Below are 23,555 nucleotides of genomic sequence, written 5' to 3' on the forward strand. Positions count from 1 at the left end.
CTGTTTGTGCCCATTTGCTGGTTTTTGTCTCTCCTCTCTTCTCTTGTGTCTGTGTGATTTACTGTGTGTGCTCCGTGTGTCACCCGTGGAACTGGGATTCTTCACGCTCTATTATACACCGGGCGTTTATGTCCCCGTGCCTGCGTAGCGAAGCGGGATAATGCCGCTAACGAACCATCCGTGTTCCTGATTATAAATGCCGGCATTACGCCCCATCGAGCCTACCATGATGCATTGCTGTTGGGTCAGCGTAACGTGAGGTTGGTTTGCGAGGTGTGAAGGTGTGAACAAGCCTGTTATGGTATCTGCGTCGCTATCCCTGCCTAGTTAGGCTAACTGTGGGCCATTATAGCTGTGAGGGGAGGGGGGCAAACTCCTCCGGGACTTCCTTATAAAACCGGGGAGAGTTCCTTAATTGATTTCACTTCATCTTAACCGAGTTATGCGGCATCGGCGCACGTCCGGTCAAACCACAGCCATAATTCCTGCCTTATAGGGGTCCTCGCTAATCAGGGCGAATTGGGGGATTGGGCTGGGACCATAAATCCCCGTGGCAACCGGGTAATCAGATGATGTCACCTCATTAATATTCATGAGCTCCATGAACATGTTCTCATGTTACACCGAGTGGCTCATTCCTGGAGATGCTCTTATATGATACATTCATCACTTCATGTCTCACAGTGCATTTTGAGCCTGAGCCAACGCGTAATGGAATATGGAAATATTGGCTGCCGGCACAGACTGTATTACTACTCCATGGGGGGATGCAATAAATCAGATAAATAACATCTTCTTCACAGTTTGAATTACTGTTAATGTCCCAGTCAAATTTGGAAGGAAAAATATTCAATACACCCGCCGTATACCTGATAATTATTCCAAATTCTAGAATTTGAGTAGTAATTATTTGACAAAGTCAGGAGCTTGGATGGTGTAGCTGAGATCCAACAAATAGCTCTTGGCAGTTAAACAATTTATATTGGCTGCGTGGCTGATTTTTCCTGCTATATTGGAATATATGATTAGTTAAGCCGAAGATGAAGAAAGCCACCTGTCTGTGGGAGGGGGGCATGTTGCTGAGATGCAATAAATGGCTGTTGGTGGTTTAACAATTAGACTATAACACTAGTTCACCTTTATCCGTGGGGTTACCTTTATCACATATATAAAATCGGAGTATCTAGCGATATCAAGTCGACAGACGAGTGTTCAGACTGCTATGAAAAAATGGCAATCTCAAACCAATGTCCGTCGACGAGATTGCCCTAAATATCTTCCTTATAAAAACAATGGATAAAGGTTACCATGTGGATAAAGGTGAACTACTGTTACATGTATAATGGCTGCATAGCTGATTTTTCCCTGCTATATTGGAATATATGATTAGTTATTCTGGAGGTGCAAATATGGGTAAGGAAAACCACCTGTCGTGTGGGAGGGGGGCGTGTTGTTGGTGGTGAATATTTCATGGAGACCTGATCTAGTGATAGGCTCAGAGTTATGCATGTACATCAACCTGCATTTAGTCATGGTCTAGCTATGGGTCCATGAAATGTACTGCATAAGGTTTATGCCTGTTTCATTGCTTGTAAAAATATTTCCAAAGATCTGGCCACACAAACACTAAATAATGACTTTGACTCAATGATTTTTTTTAGATCCACAGTCAGCTTGACATTTGAACTATCATTATTCCTATGGTTTATCATAACAGAAAGGTTGATGCAAAAAGAGCAAGCATGCACAACATACGAAAGACACATAACTAGAGAATTCTGATGGGTTCTATATTATCTAATCTCCAATCATTGCAGGTAGTTTTATGGAAGTAGGTGAAACCCTGACAGGTGCACATACGTCAAATGATGATGATGATGATGAATGGTTTATTAATAAAAAATCACTCGCAGCCTGTTTGGCTGAATTGCGGATTTCGTACAGATAATTTTGTCCAGCCAGAGCTAATTCTAGAAATATTAAAAAATTCTATATAATGTAGATGAAACCCTGACACTGTGACAGGTGCAATATTGTCCCTAACAGAAACACATTTCATGCTCTGAGTCCTGCTGCATGAAAAGGACCCTCAGCTGACCATGACTCATGTGGGTGAACTGTACCACCTGGACTCATTAAAGTTATAATTACAGTAGCACTCTAACCCTGGGCAGGGAGGTGTTTTTAGGAGTGGTTTGGAGTCAGAAAATTAGGTCTGACTCATAGCTTAGAGTGTTGAGTTCATCCATCAATTTGCCTGTAAAAACCCCACCAAATAAATTTCTTTACGTTCTCCGACTTTTCAGAATAAAAATGGAGCAAGAGAGCAATATGACAACAGAAGCTGGGAATAACTCTAGAATGTACATGTAACTGCAGTTTACTAGTATTCAAAAAATAAAACCCTAAATATGTGTGTACCAAATTTTACCTTCAAGCTCTGTCTTGTTTGTTTTCATGTCTTGCCGTCAGAATATTGGCCCTGACTCACGGCTCAGAGTTCACATTTTGTTTACCTTCGGCTGAGTTTACTGTGTACCGAATTAGTCATGTGCCGAGGTTTATGATGTGGGTCTGAAATAGAAACCATAATTGGTTACAGGCCATCAAAATTCCACCAGTTAAGGCAGTATAACCCCCATGTACAGGGCAGGGACCTGCTGGTACTGGGCTGGACTAATGCAGTAAGGTGGTCACCACTCAGTATCAGTTTGACAAACTCAAACAGATACAGTTTTGAACATACAATATCATGTATTTCACTTACCGTAATGCATTTAAGTTTGCAAGAAATGGAGTGTTGGCAGTAGTTTTAAGTTCACGGTAGTGCCGTAGACTGCAGTCTCATACTATGAAAAATGTCCGCGGTGATTTTAACATTTCTGCATCTAAAGTATCATATTGCTTGTTTTCAATTGATTCTAGTTGAAAAGCTACAAATGTATGATAGTGTTCCAGTCTGCCTTTTATTTTGGGTTTGATATGTGAGCTTGTGGTTTCTGGAAAGTTTTGCCCAGAACCGAGTAGCTAACTTTGCCAGGCCCCTCTCAGCTGGCTGATAACTATCAGGTACTGACTGGTGCAGATTGAGGCAAAAACAAGTCTGTTAGTTGCTGCTTGCCACATGGTGAAAATGTTACAGAAATTTGCTGACTTGCGATTAAAAAATGGAGAAAATTATTGACGGAAAGTGACGAGATCCAATGTTTTAACTTGATCTGGCCCTATTGCCACTCAGCACACCAGATACACACAGGGGTGATGACACATGAAACTTTGCCCCCCCCCAACTTCATCACCATGGTTACCAGTCAGTACCCAAAGGCTCCCCCTCCTCAGTCCAACCCTGGTGCATGCTGGGCATGTGAGGGTCACCACAAGTTGGAAATGTACCCTACTTATAATACCCTAGCAAGCTTGGGCAAGGCTGGATGCAAGGTAACTTCCATTTACTAGTAGTTCCCCACTGAAAACAGCTTCCACAAGTTTTGTATAGGTCTGTGTAAGCCATGGAAACAGTCTGGTATCCAGGCTAGCAGAATCTCCTGGCTTGCAGAAATTTTGATCCAGGCTGGGTACAGGATTCCATCATTAGTGGTGAGAGTGTCACTTCCTTATGGTGTTTTTTCCTGGTCTCTGGGAACGTCAGGACTTCCACAAGTCGGAAATCTGCCCTACGGAACTTCCAGGTCAAGCCACTTCAGTTTCTTGTATAACAGACTGCGAATCATATGATCCCTTGTTGTGTTAACAGTTGTAAGTCTGGCATTTCATTTGATACTTCCCAATCCTTCCCATAAGAAACCCACAAGTCAGAAACCTAAACCAATGGAATTTTCAGGTTAAGCCAGTTCAGATGTTTGTTTGATATCAGTATGATATGGCAAATGTATTTACATGTACCTTAACAAAGGAAGTTATTAGTAAATCCCTAAAATATGTGAATGGGTTTTCATCATTTTTGTCAGTGAATGATTTCCAGGCTTTGGGATAAAGAATGTGGAGGTCCAGTCGGTTGCCTTCCCTGTAAACTTCTAGCTCCACAGTTGTATCAGTTCCAGTGTGTGATTCACTGTACTTTCATAAGGTGTATAATAACTACTTACAGTACATATAAACATATATGAGTATCTATGGGTATGAATAAGTCAACAAGTTGAGTCTATATATGATATATTGTCTATTGGTTCTGTGGTATAAACATTCTTTCATATAATACCTATTTGTACACAGCAAGGGTTATCGCCTCCCAGAATTTATCTATCGACTTGAAAGTATCAAATTCTTTAAAGCATCTAAGCGGAAAGAAATGTGAACAGCTTTGTGCATTTACCATTCCTCAGTGTATTTTCTACAGTATCAGTTGCACATTGTGATTGTGATTCAGTGATTGTACAGCTTACCATACCTTCACAGTACATTCTACTGTATCAGTTCCCATGTGTGATAGTGAGTCAGTGAGTGTATCAGACCTGTGTCAGGGTTCAACACCTTCCATCTCTGCCTGATGACTTCCACACTTCCCAAGTCTGCCTCCAGAAATTCCAGGGCAGCCAAGTTCAAGTCCTGAAAATTAGAGACCTAAGCGTGTAACTGCTGTCTGCCTAAGGAGAGTATTGGATGAGACTTTAAGTTGGCCTTATCTCTAATCTTGAAGATTTCTTAGAATCTGTAAGGACTCTCCTGCTGGTGTTTTGACTTGTGGTTGTCAGGAGGAGGGATATCAGCTGATCTGGCCAAACCAAGGCAGTTCTGTGGTTCTGAGCTAGTTTTTTTAAAGTAAAATGTCAGTCAGAAGTCGTGAAGAAGAGAATTTTCATCTGACTACTGGAAATGCAGAAACTTTTGTGGTGGCCCCTTCACCGCAAACTTAAAAGCACCACGAACATTTTTCAATTGCAGTAAGAGACTACAGTGTATGGTGCTACCGCGAAATTAGAACCACTCCTTTTTCCTGCTACCGCGAAATTAAATCCCTGCAGACATAAATGCATTTACGGTATATAATTCACTCCTTAAAACTTATACCAAGGTACAGACATTCCCCTCAGACTCTATTTTGTTGTTAAATGTACCAGTTTTGAATAGTTTGTTTTTCAAAATCTGCGAACCGACATATTCCCTTAGTGTGGCCCATCTGAAGTGGGTTTGCTGAGCCCAGACTGTGGGTATCACCTGTCTGCAGTAGTAACCCATTGGTGTGGCCCCTGCCCCTGTACCATCCTGTACCCACACTCAGGAACTCTCACAGAAAATAACAACCTGCTTTAGACTTCACTCAGTCAGCACTGATGCTGGAGGTAAGACTGTACTGATGGTTTGAATATTCCTTGTCTGACATTGCTATACCGGAGTTTAAGGAGGGTCTGCATGCTCTTTTATGTAAGGTGTAGGCAGCCTTTTTATTTCCCGTAATTTGTAGGGAAAACCATCTTATCTGCGTAATTCGTATCAAGGCGACCAAATATAGCGTGATTGCCTTCCTTGATTTAGCGTAATACGTAGGGGGTTCTTCTGAATTCAGCATAAATCGTTGTCGGGACCCCCATGTAGACCCTCTTTAAGGGTATATCGGAGACAGGCATCTTAAAACTTTCATCAAATATATTGAAACAGTGTTTACTAAACTTCACAGGCTGTCAGTCTGCGATATAGCTGCCTTCTTATATTCCAGTCTGTCAAATTAAAGTGCTTTGATCTATATCATGTATTTCTGTGAAAGGCAGTTGGAAATGTTTCTTATCCTCTCGCCTATAGCAGCACTAATTAGAGACAATCCAGTTTAGAAACTGTCCATGTTTAAAGTTGTTTTTGCAGAGTGTTTATAGAAAAGTGTTTCAAACCCTGCCATGACAGGAAACCTGGCTGATGACATTTCTGAGATGTTTTGCTGCCGGGTGCAGGAAGTCTAAATTTGGGCTGACATTTCCAACGGATTATAACGAACGGAACCTGAGGCCTGGCAGATTCACTTTCTCTGTGGGATCCAGCCAGAGCCGAACTGTATTGTTTCAATATCCTGCCTTGCCGTGTTGTTGTTGTTGTTTGTTGATGTTTTGATGAAGAAAATGCTTGTCTGTTTGTGGAAATGGAGGCCAGATGCTGTAATGAGGAGGTAAGAAGGGGATAAGATGAAGTGATAGCCTGAGACAAGGCAGAAGGGGGGTGGGGTGTCTCTCTGATTAGATAGGGACTGAGGCATCTTGGTGACAGCCCAATTGATGATCATAGGGCCACACTAGTTTATTTCATAGGTTCTCATCATCAGATGTTCTATAACAAAAATGTTGTAAAGGAATAAGATAAAAATGGATGACCTGAAGAAAAGCTTGAGTTTCACAGTATATATACTTCCTGACACTGTGTATGTTACTACATTACTTTTATGTTGGTCTCTTTCAGTTCAGTATTATTCTTTTAAAAACAAAATGAATTAGTGTTGCCCAGAACTTTCTCTGTCTGATTAATCCAATTGGCAAATTACGGGTATTCACCTTATTTGGGCAAATTTCCAGGGAGGTTTGATAGAACCTGAGCTTGCAATTCATAAATTGCAGACTGCAAATAATTATACCCCATTCCCCAGTGCCAGGTCTCTGTGTCAGGCTGTTTTAATTAGGCCTGATGACTTAAACTAAATGTTTAGTTTACATAGTATTCATGACTTTACAAATCCTATGGGAAACTTCTCACTACCTGACTGTATATGTCAGGTCCCATTTGCTGGTAGAGTCTTCTGTTTAGCCTTGAGAGGATTTCAGTCCCCTACGTACCTTCGTTAAGGGTTTCTAATTAGGTCAAGTGGATGTTTATATTATTAGTCCAGCTAAAACAAACCTCCCACATGTCTGGCCAACTCCCTTGGTAAATTGTTACCTTTTAAATGGTTCAATTGTCCCCTATTCCTGCAGACCTGTTTATACATGAAGTAGTACTGTAAATGCAGAAACTCTCGCGGTGGTTTGATGTTCGCGTTTTTGCGGTGGCTGCTTCACCGCAAACTTAAAACCACCGCGAACATTTTTCCATGGCATTGGCAGTAAGAGACTACAGTGCATGGTGCTACTGCGAACTTAAAACCACAGCGAAAAGTCCTTTTTCTCGCTACCTTGAAATTACTTCCCCGCGAACTTGAATACATTTACAGTATACAGAGTACAGTACAGGTCCCACATGTACTTGTTAGTGTTATATCAGGTCAGGACAAAAGTGGAGATTTGTTGCACCATCTGTCGACTGGATGAAGACAGAATTATTCATCACAAGGCTTTTAAAACGTTTTATGTTCCAGACAGTTTAACGTAGGTCATTTCTTACCGGTGGGTCAGGAGATATGTTTTCACTGGTAGTGGCCTGTTTGTTTGTTTGATTGTTTGTTTGTTTGTTTGTTGTCTGTGTGTTGGTAAGGGAATTATTTATCAGGAAGGATTGAATGCTTCCTTCAAGTGTATGAAGATTGTCAAGGGCATATTTCTTCAGCATTGCTTTGTGTGTTAGTAAAATGTTTGCTTATTTTGGCAGGGAATTATTCATTTAAATTTAGGAAGGATTGAAGACTTCCTACAGGCACATACATGTACATGTGTTTTGTATGACCATCAGGATATAACATTTTTCTCTAGCATGTCTATATATGTTTGCTTCTTTGTCTGTTTGGTAGCAAATGAGCTAAAGACATCATCCATAAATTGTCTTTGTTGGCCTTGGTATTGGGAATAGTAATTGTTCAGAAAAAACATTTGGTTTTGCATACATTGCATACTTAATGCATACATTTTGTAGAGAAAAGCTATGAACCAACCAACTGCCCTGCTGTAGCCCGCGCCCCCTTACCCTGAAAACCCCGGCCATATGCAGATTAACGACCGACCTGTTTATGGGATGATAAAGTAATTTTACGAGGTTCAGTTGTGATTGGAGCGGAGTGTGTGTGCAGTAAACCCGGAGTGTGTGTGCAGTAAACCCGGAGTGTGTGTGCAGTAAACCCGCGGTTAGGGTCCCAATTGGTGCTGCAGCCTGGAGTTTAGTGGGACATAAAGAGTTGATGTAGGGTTATAGACTCTGTGAGTTGATATTTTATGTTTACACAAAATTCTGTGGACTCTAAGGAATCAGATGTCTTTTTATTTCTGATCCAGATAGGATGTGCCAAAATGTTGAGAACCATGGCCAGTTTGAACTGCACTGGAATTTAGTGGACACATAAAGACTTGATGTAGGGTTATAGACTCTGTGAGTTGATATTGTATACACATAAAATACAGTAGATTGTCTATGGAGTCAGATTTCGCATACAGTTTGGATGTGCAAAAATATTGTACAGACTGAAGTCAATTTGAACTGCAGTCTGGAATTTAGTGGGACATAAAGACTTGGTGTAGGGTTAGATATAGACTCTGTGAGTTGATATTGTAGATACATAAAATTCTGTAGATTGTTTATGGACTCAGATTTCTGATCCAGTTTGGATGTGTAAGAATATTGTACAGAAGTCAATTTGAACTGCAGTCTGGAATTTAGTGGAACATAAAGACTTGATGTAGGGTTATACTGACACTACGGGTTGATATTGTATATAGTTCACATAAAGTTTTGTAGATTGTTTCTATATGGAGTCAGATTTCTGATCCAGTTTGGATGTGCTGAAAAATTGTTAAGAACCCAATTTGCCTGCAACCTGAAATTAGAGGGACATAAAGATCTGACATAGGGCTACAGACTCTACGAGACAGTTGATATTGTATATAATAGAATTCTGTAGATTGTTTTTTACTGAGGAGTCAGATATCCTTTTATTTCTGATCCAGTTTGAGATGGGCAGAAATATGACATGGCTTTTGATGATGGACTTACCGCACTTAGCCCTAGAGCAGACTGCACTGCCTACTTTTTGCTGATTGGTAAGCCACCTAGGGCACTATGCACCTGGTCTATAAAAGCCAGGATGTACTGTACCTGTGCTTATTCCAGCCCAAAGCACTGAAGATTTTGCCACACGGCGAAACATGTTTGCGTGTTGGTTCGAATAATTTCCCTCTAAACAGAGAATATGCGGCTCCAGCGTCTGTTCTGAAGATGTGGCGTAAGTGTGTACGGTTGGCTTGAGACTGTCCTTTCCCACGTACTTTACAGGACTTTAAGAATTTCGCTTTAATATGTATGAATTTGGCATTTTTTAAAGTTACTTCCTTTTTTTCAAAGCAGAAAAGTGACCTAAAGTTGCAGAATCTTTTATAAAGTTTGAAATTCAGTACAACAGAAGAGCATCCCTTAACAATAACCTGTATGCTATGGAATAACTCCCCAGACCTGAATACCTGTAAGGGACCCATGTGTTTATTATCATGACATCACATATCTACGGGTGGCTGGGTGCCCACATTTGCATACCTGTGCTATTGAGGCGTGAGGTCACATACACGGCACTCTGTTTAACATTCAGCACAAAGTACCGAGGTCGGTGTGACTCAGCGCTGTTTCTCACTCAGGGCAGGTGTGACACAGGTGAGGGGTTGTGGTGGGAGGGGGGAGTTTCCTTTATGATGAAGTTGATATTTTATTGACGTTGAATTCGAAGTTCTTACATCTGAGTAGCTTCTGTGTCCCAGATTTATTGATTTTGAAGTCAAGGATGGACATTTTTTGTCAGTAAATCTGATTAGATTTGATGAGGAAGCTTGGAAACACTATAAATCTTTGGTAAATTCTGCAGCTTCGTTGACCTTGTGTGATATCTTAATTATTAATGAAAAGACTGTTTTGACTGTTTTCATATTGTATTACATGTATGGCCACGTCATAAATCATTCATGTCATTTTTCGTGCATGTATGGAGATTTTTTTAGAAGCTCGTCATACAATTCACCATGGTAACCAGGAGTGTGCCACAGGTCATTGCCCTTTAACCTTCACCCTGCTGCCTGACCCTGTAACCATGACAACTGTGGTACCAAAAGGCTCCCCTCGGCAGTAGAAGGTTAATTCTCACCTCCCCTCCAGCCAGAAGTTGCCCCAAATTTCTGCAGCCCATAGTTATTGATTATGTCCAGCTGTGTGCAGGCCGCCCCCCTCCCCAGGCTAAATATAACAACTATAAGTATAACACCATCCATCATGCACCACTTCAGCCTGTCATGGGCCTGAGAGCCGCCGGTAATAACGGCGTGTGGAGTAATAACAGCCAGCGGCGTGTGGGTGACGTATGGAGGCATTGTTGGGGTTACTTTTCTTTATCCTCTAGCTAGTGAGTATTGTGACAGGAATTGTTACTGGTAGTAGTCACTGTTATAGATTCATGGTCCTGAGAGCCACTAGTAATAACAGAATGTAAAATTATGATAACTGAGCTTGCTGCGTTTTGGTGACTTATGGAGGCATTGTTGGCAACTAGTTCTTAAGGTTACTTTTTCTTTATCTTCTAGCTAGTGAGTATTGTGACAGGATTTGTTACTGGTAGTAGTTAGATTCATGGGCCCGAGAGCCACTAATAATAATGGCGTGTTGAATAATAACAGCTTGCAGTGTGTAGGTGATGTATGGAGGCATTGTTGGGAACTACATGTATTTCAAAAGTTTCTTTTTTGCTTTTGTCAGTTTGACACAATTCTGGACAAAGGAATTGTTGGGTTCAAGGTCAAGTTGTTGGAGATCACAAGATCAAGTTTGAACCCCAGCTGTTGCTGCTCACCTGACCCGCACACTGCTCGAAACGGTTTCAGTTCTTAGAGGGGACCTTAAGCCTTGACCGGTTCTTCATTGTGCTTGTAGAAAAGAGAAGAGGAAATTGTTAACAGCTAATAGGGAGATTATATATTGTATTATATCATATACGTCATAGCATCTGCCGTCCTTATGGCACAACCACGTGTTGGTAAAGTCACATGTCCTTGCTAATTAGGTCAGCCATCCTAAACAGCACTTACAGTATCCAGGTCCTAACCTTCGGTGAGTCACTGTTCTGCTGGTCTTACCTTACTTACTTCTTCTGCTTGTGTAGTGAGGAAAATATGAGACTTTAGATTCGGGTGTGCTTGCATGCTAATGATGTAGGTGGAGAGTTGCTCTATTATACGATGTAGCCAGATTGAGACGTATGTCCAGTTTTGACAGTTCCCACTGTGTGACCTGTTATTTAATTGTTTGTGTGACCTAACCAAAGCCCTGCCCTTCCATGACAAGGGACACACCACTTGTGCAAAGATCGTGCTCCCAACAGATGATCTTGCATGCTAATGATGTAGGTGGAGAGTTGCTCTATTATACGATGTAGCCAGATTGAGATGTATTGTCCATTTTGACAGTTCCAACTGTGTTACGTGTTATTTACTGTCTGTGTGACCTAACCAAAGCCCTGCCCTCCGTGCCCAGGGACACACCACTTGTGCAAAGCTCGTGCTTCCAACCGCTTCTATTTGTGTAGGGCAGACTTTGGTCATTGATAAGTGTTGCATACCGAATATTCCGCATAACTGGGACCCTTGGCTGACCACTGGAACAATACCGCCTGCAGTGTCAGTTCTGCTGTACAAGGCTGTTATTAACTCAAGGTACCCTTCGGTATGGCCTTTTCACTTGCTTTGCTTCCTGTATAGTTGTATGGATTTATCATTCTTTGTTGTTCTATATTATGACATTGTCCTCTTTGCACACCTAGATTTATAAGTATGACTTCTTATCTTAAAAATATCCACTGGAACAATAACGCCTGCAGTGTCAGTTCTGGTATACAGGGCTGCAATTAAGGTTCTATATGGTATGTTCTTTTCGCTTGCTTTGCTTCCCGTATAGTTGTATGGGTTAATTATTCTCTGTTGTTCTATGTACGTCCTCTTTGTACTTACTCACCTAGATTTATTAGTATGACTCGTTATCGTGAAAAAATCCACTGACCACAGAACGTTAACGGTTGTTGTCAGTTTCAGAGTTCAAGTCCCGAAGGTTGTGTAACATGCTTTTAGCCAGGCATGCGTCAACGCGTCATCTGGACGCTCTTTTCTTAGAATAACAAGAAATTTGATGCCCCTGGACGCCCTATACTCGGGAGAAAATCCTCTGACAAGCATGAAATTCTGCTTGACCACTGATGCTACCAGGTCATCTGTGGTCACAGTCTTCTACTGTGACATCTGTAACAGTATTTTTGCCTCTTGGGATACCTTAGAATGCACTGTTTTAACTTAAAATCATGAAAAACTCTGTACCATGGAAGGTGGATGCCCCCAGACCCCCCTACAATAGTCACTTACCGCGACTCACCAATAAGTTTGGACTCCCTTTTATAAAATCCTAGCTAAAAGCCTGTTGTGTAACAGTTCCTTTTTTATGATGTGTGATTTGTGATTCCTGTTCTGCTTTGTGGTGATTTATTTATGGTTCCTTTGTTCTGTGTTCTCTTCACACAACTTCACATGTCGGTCCCCATCAGAAGAATCTCCACTTGACGTGTTAAGTGTCGGTTAATCTGCTTGGGAGAGCTGCGCGAGCCTCGTTGTTTGTTGGTGTGGTTAGAAATTGTGTAAGGTCAATCTGCTTCTGAATTCTTAATGGACGCGTTGTGATAATTCAACAAGTAAATTTTTTCTGTTCTAATAAAACTTCTATTTACTGTGATGATGTCTAATAACATATGCTGAGGGTTGTGGTTTATTTGTCCCAGTAAGCACGTCATCACCCCACAAGCTTGTTGTTCTTCATGGGTGTGGGGTTTGGTTTTAGTCATGCAGTGCTGGACATGCAGTTTATTTCTGTTTTCTGCGACATGTGATTCATAGCATACAAGACTGTATTCTTGTAGCGTGACAAATTGCAAGACTTCCCAACAGTTTTTTTTTCTTCCGCAGTCTCAAACATTTGTCTGTGATTGACCATGCTGAGACTGTACCCTTCTAGTTTGCCAACTTGCAAGTTGGTATTTTTAGAAATTTTTATGCAAATTGCAGCTTAGTGTCACTTACAGGTGGGTATTTCGAACGGTGAGAACAACACCGATTTTTTGTCACATTGGAGCCTGCACATTGGCTATCTATTTTTATCTAATGGAGTTTGGTTGTCCTTACACTTACAGTCATATGACTAATTTCCAAGAGAGCCCAAAATGGAATAAAAAACAACAAATAAATGACAATGATATGAAACTAATAATGAAAGTAAATTACAGGTGAGGTGGTTGCAGGTGAGGTATTTGTCACCTTCCACAGGTGATCAGGGTGTGTATTAGCACAAGCAGGTGATATTTACCTAACCCTTCAACCCTCCCACCTTGTGTAAACAGTGGATCAGGCTACCGGTCAGCAGGGATGTCTGTATGCATGGTGAGGAAGGGGGAGGTAATGTGGCTGGCTTCTGGGTTTTAGACTCTTCTAAGGGTAAATTTCACTTATTTCACTGCTTATTACAGGTACCTGGTCATGTGGGCAGAGTGTGAGCTTGTTTACTAGTTGATTTTTTTCACCGGTATTGCTGTAAATCATGGGAGAAACATTCAGTAATTTTTTAACATTGACAGAAAAGGGTTCCCTACTGGCTGAATGGTTTTAAGGGTGGGTTCTGTCAATCAGCTTTGTAATTTCATGCTTGTGTGGACAGTGTTAGGTTTGGGCTATTTTTGACTGGTTTTCCCTGGTATTACTCCAGGGACGTTATGTACACTGGTATAATACTATTATCAAAAGGTTGAGCAGGCTTTGCAGGGTGGACTGTGTCTGTCTGTCTGACATTCTAAATGGGGATTTTCCGCTGGTTTCACACCTCTGTGGTTTTAGCTGGTAATTTGTATCCTCTAAGGCTTTAAGAAGGTCTGGCTTACATAGTACTGTGTCCAGCTTTGGAAGTATTACAATATGACAGCTATTTCAAGGTGTCGTATGACACCTGTTTTTAAATCTTATTTCAGATATATGACACTTATAGGTTAGAATCGTCATACATTAAGCTATAACTATATACTGATGTATATGGCATACAAATGAGGAAAGAATATGATATTGATTATTGTTGAAGAAACATTCTCATCATGCAACCTACATGTATGTTAGGGTGCCTGTATGAGTATGAGGCTTTTTCAGCCTAGAAATATTTTAGGATTCTTTTTACAATGATCTTTATTTTGATTTAGATTTTATCGCTTCAGCTCAGACTGTAAGTAGGTCGTCTGAATGCCCACATGTCAGACCCTGACTCCTGACTCCAGTCCTTATCTAGTAGAGCTGACCTTTCCCATCAGAACAGGTGCAGGGGTCAGGAGGGGTATTCCTGTGTCATGTTGTTGATTTATTCCCCTCATGACACACCCCATTAACAGCCTCCAATGGGGGTGTTTATCCAACTCGCCCCCTGTCCAGAAATCTCCCATAATTATAACCACCATGCTCTGTATGTTTATGTATAAGGTTTCATTCTAACAACATCCAAGCTGTGGTTTAAGTCAAAGGCAGAATTGAGAGAAAAGAGAGCCAGAGCTTTTTTACCCTAAACCCTGACCATCTTCAGGGTTCTAGCCAGGATTTCATTTTAGCGTAGTGGGAATGGCATGGTAGCAAAGTGACCAATCAAGAGGTTGGTGTGGAAGGGGGCTCTTGGACCCTCCACAGTGAGATTTTGATAAAAATGAAGAGTTAAAAGTTGGTACTCTGTTAACATCACAGTCAGTTTTGAATGGCATATCATCCTTTACCATTGTTTAGATATTGATTAGACATTGCCGAACAAGCAAATGATGGCAAAGCACCACTACACTAGTTAAAAATGAGCGTAGTGGCCCTTATTTTAGCGTAGTGGTCACAAATTTTAGCGTAGTGGCCCACTACGCTAAAATGCACTAGCTAGAACCCTAATCTTATATTGTACAGTGTACATGCATTTAACCCTCATGCTGTAGGCTTAGATATGACACGTAATAACAGTTTGAAATACAGGCTCTTCTATCTTAAGCATATAAACAAACATCCTAAAAGAGCCTCTGTTATGAAACCCAGTGTCCTTTTCTTTATACATGTATAACTCTCATCCTTTATGTAGATTTAGTTAACTGTGAGAAATTTGAATACAGATTCTGCTTTCTCTAGTGCATATTAACAAACATTCTAGAAAAAAAAACCTGTACCCTCCCCTCTCTTATTACTATAATTACTATGATCATACTTTGAATACCAACAAGTGCCTTAACTACTACTACTACTTACTACTACTTTGAATACTTTACATGTTAACTGCTAAATTACATGAAAATTGTTGAAGGCTATTTTTAACACACAAAGAAAACCTCTGCAAAAACACTTTATTCCATCTCTTCCACCTGGTCAACCCCCATCAGAATGATGTAATTGGCTTTTCCCTTTTTCCCTCCATTTAAGGTTAATTTTCCGCTCTGCTTCCCGACCAGCTTGTTTATCCCTGCTTTCCTGGAAGCCTGGGGACTACTTTTATAGAGCAGGGCTCGAAATTCGTTTTTATTCCAGGTGCACTGGTGAGTGTAACATAGGAAGTGGTGCACAGAAAAAGAATTGTGTAGGGTGTCAGTAAAACCTAATTACAAACCTTGCTGCCTCTCTACAGCTTGGAGCTGAAAAAGCTTATTTCAAAATGCTAAACAAGTATGCTATGTACTAAGTGTACATTGTACAACATTATCGTTCTGTGCATGTACATTTTTGTAACCACCAACATTGCACCAGTGCACCTACCAACCAAAATGAGGTGCACAGTTTGTTTGGTTGCACAAAAGTTTGGGTGCACAAAAGTTTGAGTGCAAAAACGTTTGGGTACACAAAAGTTTGGGTGCACAAAAGTTTGGGTGCACAAAAGTTTGGGTGCACAAATGTTTGGGTGCACAAAAGTTTGGGTGCGCTAAAAGTTTGGGTGTGCAAAAAGTTTGGGTGCACAAAAGTTTGGGTGCACAAAAGTTTGGGTGCACAAAAGTTTGGGTGCACAAAAGTTTGAGTGCAAAAACGTTTGGGTACACAAAAGTTTGCACAAAAAGTTTGGGTGCACAAAAGTTTGGGTGCACAAATGTTTGGGTGCACAAAACTTTGGGTGTGCTAAAAGTTTGGGTGTGCAAAAAGTTTGGGTGCACAAAAGTTTGGGTGCACAAAAGTTTGGGTGCACAAAAGTTTGGGTGCACAAAAGTTTGGGTGCACAAACGTTTGGGTGCACAAAAGTCTGGGGGCACAAAAGTTTTTGGGCACAAAAGTTTGGGTGCACAAAAAGTATGGGTGCACAAAAGTTTGGGTGCACAAAAATGCAGTATTTCCAGCCCTGAGGTTTTGCTAATGTAGCGTGTTGCATGCCCGTCGTGCGGACGGTCGGCATGCCTCGCGCTACGCACTTCCGACATCTGCCTGTCCTCTCTCTCTCTGACAGGCTGCCATTTTGGCTAAATTGGTCCCCCGCTAAGCAGAAGTTGGCGCTGCGCTCTGCCCACCACTTCTGCTGCGGGCAAGACGCAGGTCACAGGTCAGTACCGACCTCGCTTCTTTCGCTGGTGGCTTGAGTAAGAAGTCACGCCGTCTCTCGCTTCTAACCAAACTACCACTCAAAGCCTTCCCCATCTTCAGTTGGGCTGTTCCACTTTGAATTTTAATATTCAAGGGGTCAGAAATGTTTTTTTCTATTATTCCGTTCATTGTACGTCCTTTTCTTACTGTCTAATTCTAATTTGTGTCCTGTCTCAAGTCTGTTTCATCTTATTCTTTTCTATATCAAGTCAGTAAACTTACATTGTCTCCCTCAATCCCACACCAATAGATTCTGACCCCCCAAAGTCAAAATGGAACAGCCTACAATCAATCTTGCCAACTCTCCCATCAACCTACAATGAATCCCAGAATGCAGCAGCTTTCTGTCCATTGACCTTTGCCCTCCCACCTGCCACGATGATCACATCCCATATTTATTGTTGTTGTACGTCCGCTTGTATGACTTCATCTTTATGTGCCATTCTCGCCCTCTTGTGTGCCGTTCTCACCCCCTTATGCCTCGTTCGCTTGCTTCTTGCTATGGATGATGGGCTTGTGATGAGGTCTGGCCATATAAGGTGTTGTAATATATTGCCAGGAATACACATTATACCATATAAGGTCGTGTGATATATCGCCAGGAATATACATCATGCCATATAAGGACTAGTGATATATTGCCTGGAAAATAAGATCCTCAGTGTTTATGTGTGGGAAATATAGCATAGTGAAGCTGGCAGCAAATTTGTTCGCTTAATTCGTAGAGTGATGCATCACTTCTGCACTACTAGTGATATCAGAACGTGGGGAAATTGTGCTTTAAATCAAGCTGAAAACAATCAGGTTTGATGAAAATCTAAAGTTTAATCCTGGGGTGACAAATTACTCCATATAACGTTACCACCTTCTTTTGTATATTAACTCCATTCAGTAGTGAACGTCATATATAAAACTAAAGTTAGGAAAACCAAAGTTCATTTTGTTCCATGTTTTGATAGGTCATATATATATGTATGTCACATATAAATATGTACTATGTCTTCACTGCTTATTTTTTCTTTCGACTCTGCAATCCTTAGAGGAACGACTCACGTCTGGAGAACCCCGATAAGCCAAGACTTGATCCTCCTTAAGTTCGTGTGTACCTTAAGGATTGAGATAGAAATCATTGGCATCGAGTTTTCAGCTAATCGTGTCTATAACGTACATGTTCCCTTAACTACAGCTGACATGTGTAGGAAACCGTGTCCTAATCTCCGTACTGCATCAGTGGCAAAGTCATCGCTAGGGACGGTCTGTTGTTACATTTGTAGCAAAAAGAATCTAGCCGCGTAAGGATTATTTTACAAGGGGGTGTCTGTAGGACCCGTCCCTCTGTCCTGGGATGGAAATTTGCTTGTTGGGACGGGAAAGAAGGTATCTCATGCATCCAAAAAAATTAACTTCATGACATGATATTGATGCAAATGTATCTTCAAAAATTGATAAATTTAACATAATGTTAAAATCAACAACATGGGCTCCGAAACAGTGAGGTGGACAGATCCTAATTCAAAGCTGGAGACAGCAGGGTCGCCTAGTTGGTTCATACCTGAAATACATCACTGGCTCTCAGGGATGGGCTTGCTTTTTGTGAGGTGAAAGTGTCAGTGAAAGTGTTATTTTACACCTGTGGGGATGGAAGTCGTGTAGTTTATGGTTCCGCTGGGGTCACGGTCGGCAGAGCTGCAATAAGACTTGACTGTTGATGATGGAAGTCTGCGTCGTAAAGTATTCATCAACTGTATGTCTGGAGCTGCTGCTGCAGTTCTCATGTGATATACAAGCCTGGAGGCTGTATCAGGATCTTTACTTACTTCTCATATAGTTTTTATTTCTGAAGAAAATGGGAGCAAAACACACGGGATGAAAATTGTCAGCAGGGAAAATATTGATTTATACCATGATTATATTAAGCTATGAATTTAGATTTGAATTCTGATTGCCTACTTATACAATAGTTAGTTATTCAACAATGATATTATACCGTTTTTGATGGACATCGGAAAGGGCCTAATCATTATATAACTTCAGATTGTAACATATATATGCGTGCGCGTGTGTTTGTTTGTGCATGTGTGTGCGTGCGTGTGTGTGCATCTGGGTTACATCATAGTTGAAACTTTCCCTACTGGTAAGAACTAAATGGTAGAACATTTCAAATCCCTGCACTGGTGCAAGTTTTATAGTATCAACATATCATAGCACTGTTATATAATACTGCTTCAGACAATCACTACTTTTTATTTATCATCTAAAGTCTTTTTAATCACGCAGTTATTTATTCCCATCTATGCCAGCATCCAATTGCAAACAGTTCTAGCCCCCACCATTACCCTAACATGATCCTAGGCTGGGTTTGTTCTAATGGAATATTCCGCTACCAATCTGCTTCCACCCAGCCGTTATTCCGCCCCATTTGAATTCCGTGTTGACCTTCCATATGGGTGCACTCCCGTAGATTGGCAATCAGCGCTCTGCGAGAGAATGGGATCGTTTAGACTATGCTGATCAGCCGGGTAAATGCTTTTATTTTGCTGTGTGTAGATGGCTTTTTTGTAGATCAGTTAGTAGTAGTAGTAGTAGTAGCTGTAGTAGTACGGGGTAGTAGTATCTGGTGATTTAACCATGTTACAAACTTTAAGTTAGTTTTTGGGACATTGAAAATGGCATTTAGACTGGCAAAAAAACTAAAATGTCATTCTCAATGTTTTAGACTGTACTCCCAATACCAAACTCTGCCTTTTTTGCCTAAGTTGATGTGTGAGTTGGTTTGGGTGGACATTTGAAATGTAAATCTGATTTGCTTTTTATAAATTTTGACTGAAAATATCTTTTTACTCACATTTGATTTAGAATTGCAGCAACATTTTGTCAACATTTCATCCATCTTGCCACTACCTGATAAGGAATCCAATATGATAAACATATATGGCAAACTGAGATGAATGTATCTAAACCCTGTTTATTCAATACAGTCTAGATTCCCTCATTCAGGATTTCCATAATCAGATACCCCTGCTTGTTGCTTGCACATTTGTGTATTTGCAGGTGTTTGTCAGTCCCTGGTTCATCCTAGGTTCCTCCTGCATACTTGTCCATGTTGTAATCACCATCATGTCTATATTCCCATGTGGTCCCCTGGTGGTTCCTTATAATCATGTCTGTTATCTCTCTCTCTCTCTCTCTCTCTCCCTCTCTCTCTCTCTCTCTCTCTCTCTCTCTCTTCATCCTCGGTTCCTCCTGCAGAACTGTCCATGTGGTAATCACCATGTCTATATTCCCATGTGGTCTCCTGATGGTTCGTTATAATCATGTCTGTTATCTCTCTCTCTCTCTCTCCCTCCCTCTCTCTCTCTCTCTCTCAGATCCTCCAGCAGACCTGTCCATGTTGTGATCACCATATCTATATTCCCCTGTGTTCCCCTGATGGTTCCTTATAATCATGTCTGTTATCTATTGGGGTCAGGGCTGGGCTGCATGGTGCAGAACAACATTCTGCAAACTACCAATGAATCATAGGAATGAATAATAATGATGATAATAGACTATTATTAAGTCTTATCCTGCTGGTTTTCAGCAAATATTGTTTTCAGATTTTACTAAATATCGATGATCACCCTTACAGGCAAACAGGTTTTAGTTATACTGGCTCTGACTGGCATGTTTTTACCGTCCTCCTCACGGCACCTCATGGCTTGTCCCTCATGGCCTTTATAAATCATAATTCTATGAATATTAAGGCTTGATCATATCCTGCTCAGGCTGAGCAAATAGTTTCATACATTTATACTCCACTTATATCATATCCTGAAGCCTTCAGCATGAATAAAAGCCATATTTTATGAGAGGATTGAGAAGAACAAGCTTCCTGCCTGAGCCCTTATGGCCTATCAAAGTGTAACCCTTATGAATATGGACAGGAGTAAACCGAATGGTGTGTACTAAAGATGGAATGCTTCCCAGGTAAGCGGCAGCAGTTGTTGTCAATCGGTCCCATCAGTTTCCATTCTGCAAAGCCTTGTGAAAGCAGATTTGAGAGGTGGCGTTACATTTATACGTGTGAGAAAACTGAGTGCTTCGCTTTGTAAAAGGATGACCCCTTTGATTTCTGCACCTGTGAAAATCAATCCGTTTCTCTTGTTGGTGAGCTTGGAAAGGTAACCCGGCGCTGGGGCCTCGGGGGGAGGAGATATGGCTGTGGGACGCTCGGGAGATAAATCATCGCTAACTATTTGTCGTTCGGGGAATTATGGGCGTGGGAGCGTAACGCGAAACGGCGTCGGGACGTCACGACGTTCACGGCAGCGCGAAGAGAGGAGGGATAAATGGGTGTGTGAGAGAGAAGGTAATAACGGAACGGTGATAGGAAATTCTGGGCCAGATTTGTCATGTGAATATTGTTTCCTAAACAGTAGAGATGTCCCAGGATCTAGTAGCTGCTAGTAGTGGCATTGAATGAGAGAGCACATGAGCTTTGGTGCGGACTGAGGAGAAAAGGTAATAACAGAACAGTGTTGGGAGATTCTGGGCCGAATATGTCATGTGGCTATTAATTTCCTTTTAGCAGTCGTATTACATGTACCGTTACGTACATGTCCCTGGAGCTAGTATCAGTGGATGAGGGACTAGATGAACGATGGTGAAGAGGAAAGGTAATAACGGAACGGTGATGGGAGATTCTGGGCTGAATTTGTCATGTGGATATTGTTTCTAGAACCATCATATCATATATCATATATCATATGCTGTATCAGTGGATGAGAGAGTACATGTAGATGAACTATGGTGCAGAGGAAAGGTAGTAACGGCAGTGATTCAGGCTGGCTATATCATATTGTCTGTTTGGTTTGTATCTACCTATCGTATGTGTATACAGTATGTTATATCTAGAAAACCACTATATGTACCAATGTCCAGTAGGATGTGAAATGAGACAAATGGTTTTATATTAAGTTAATAAGATAACAGGTAACAAAGGTGCTGTGATGTCAGATCCTCGGCCAGATCTGTTCTTCGTATGTTGTTTTTAGAACCATCCTGTGTCCCTGGCACTAGCAGAGCTGGGATGAGTTATTATATTAGTCTAGCGTTTGTTTGAGATGAAAGGCATTAATCTCGTCGTGCTGGGAATATTCAGGCCTGATGTATCATAGATGTTGAGTTTGCAAAGCTGTTAATGTTATATCTGATGTACATGCTGATGTCTGTGGGAAAGGAGTAAATGGAATGTTGGAGGAAGAAGGGAAGGGAATGGTTGGTCGATGGTTCTTCATCGTTTTGGGACTTATTGTTCAGATTAACATATAATGTTGTGGTATGTATATAATATAGGAAAACTCCTGATGCAGGGATCATAATGTATTCTGCTTATTGAGGTGTGATACTTAACATGTTTTCTCTGTTGTTTCCTCAGCCCCCGACCAGCGCTAGTAGGGAGTGAGGGAGACACAGTAGTCCATGCTGAGGCACTAGAGGGGACGTCCGCGCAGGGAACAACGTCGCCTTCGTCGAACTTTGACCGCGAGTTCAAAGGTCAGGAGCGTAAGAAGTCGCTGAAGCGAATCCAGCAGGAGGAGGATGCGATCAAGCGGTCGCGCTCGGTGGGAAGCGAGTACGAACTGTCCATCGACTTACAACACAAGCAGATCGAGCTGCTAGAACGGAAATACGGCGGCCACTTCATCGCGAACCGTGCCGCCCGCGTGATCCAGCGCGCCTTCCGACACTACTGCATGACGCGCAACTTCCAGAAGCTGCGGAATGCGCAGCTGGAGAACCGGATGTCGCGGAGAATCGACTGGCAGACGCTCCGGCTATCCACCATCGAGGTGGACGATGACATCACGGCCTCGCTGGGTCGTGGCGGGGTGAAAGGTCACGGGTCGCGGTCCATGACGATGCCGTCCGTGGCGGAAATTCGAGAGACTTCGTTATTAGACATGCCCGAGGAGCACATGACGTTAACGAACGTGCTCGGTGGCGCGGCGGGGTCGCGGTGCCGCACCTCGAGCGGGAGCATGTCTCGGCAGGACAGCTATCGCCTCGCCGTGCACCCCGACTCCGACCTGAGCCAGGAGGCCACGCCCGAACACGCCATATATGGTGCCAGGGAGATGGCTATCCAGGACCAGAGGGCGCTGATCGATGCTGACTATGAGATGACTCTGTATGTGGAACAGCAGAAACAAAAGGTAAGACACACAACTGTTACAATATTTTGTGGCTGTCTTAAACTGTCCTAGCTGCAACTGATAGTTGACACATGGTACTTTTTTTAAGTACGATGAAGGCACCTGGGAGTCAAGGACAGCATGTTTGTGTCAGTAACTGTTCTCACCTCCCCCTAGGCTGCTGACGGGCACAGCGGTGACAGTGGGATCCGAATGAGCCGCAGCAGTGACGAGGGCAGCGGGTCGGACAGCACGGCCAGCCGCAGCAGCCGCGACCTCAGCGACCTTGGGGAGGTGTCGCACGAAGCCGGACGGGTCGAGATGCGCCCGGTTCCCAGCGTAGTGGTGGACATGACCAGCCCGGGTGCGCGGATGTCTCCGGACGCCGCGCTGATGCGCCGGGGCTCGCCGCAAAGCGGGCGTCGGAGCGGGACTCCGGAAGCCTCGCCGGTCTGGAAGCACAAGCAGCTGGGACGGGTTGCCGTGGCGACCAACGGGGCACAGCGGTCCGCGGGTTCGGACGTGTCGGACGGAGACAACGACAGCCAGGGCAGCAGCTCAAACACGCCGGACAATATGAGCCTATCGAGCGAAACCATCAGCCTGAGCGGGTCGAGCTCGATCCACGGCGTGTACAAGGGCATGTCTCGGGACTCCGCTGTGTTCACACCCATCAACGATGTCCAGAGGAAGAGGCAGTACAGAATAGGGCTCAACCTCTTCAACAAGTAAGAACTTAGTCTAGTCTAGTCTAGTCTAGTACTGTGGTATGCTAAGATATCTATCTAAAGATAGACTAATGCTAATGAATCAGGACTTGTGCATAGATATGAAGATAGATATACATATACTGCAGCATAATGCTTAATGCTTAATATAATGAAGTTGATGC

At 42.3% G+C, this 23,555-nt stretch overlaps 1 protein-coding gene across 12 annotated transcripts in view; it reads left to right on the top strand.

Moving 5' to 3' along the window:
• Positions 1-23,555, top strand: part of LOC118415773 (IQ motif and SEC7 domain-containing protein 2-like) — a 129,238-nt gene that overhangs the window by 86,551 nt on the left and 19,132 nt on the right. For 10 of the 12 annotated variants that reach the window (XR_004831140.1, XM_035820590.1, XM_035820587.1 and 7 more), the window contains 2 exons: positions 21,907-22,684; positions 22,841-23,391. Coding sequence is in view for 11 of the 12 variants with exons in the window: in XM_035820590.1 (XP_035676483.1) it covers positions 21,907-22,684; positions 22,841-23,391 (1,329 nt within the window). In the remaining variant the exon portion in view is untranslated. Of the gene's footprint in view, positions 1-6,092; positions 6,116-16,288; positions 16,450-21,906; positions 22,685-22,840; positions 23,392-23,555 lie in introns of those variants that run through there. The other 2 variants (XM_035820585.1, XM_035820582.1) reach the window with 2 other exon arrangements.

This window comes from Branchiostoma floridae, chromosome 5 (assembly GCF_000003815.2).
Source record: "Branchiostoma floridae strain S238N-H82 chromosome 5, Bfl_VNyyK, whole genome shotgun sequence".
NCBI classification, from domain to species: domain Eukaryota; kingdom Metazoa; phylum Chordata; class Leptocardii; order Amphioxiformes; family Branchiostomatidae; genus Branchiostoma; species Branchiostoma floridae.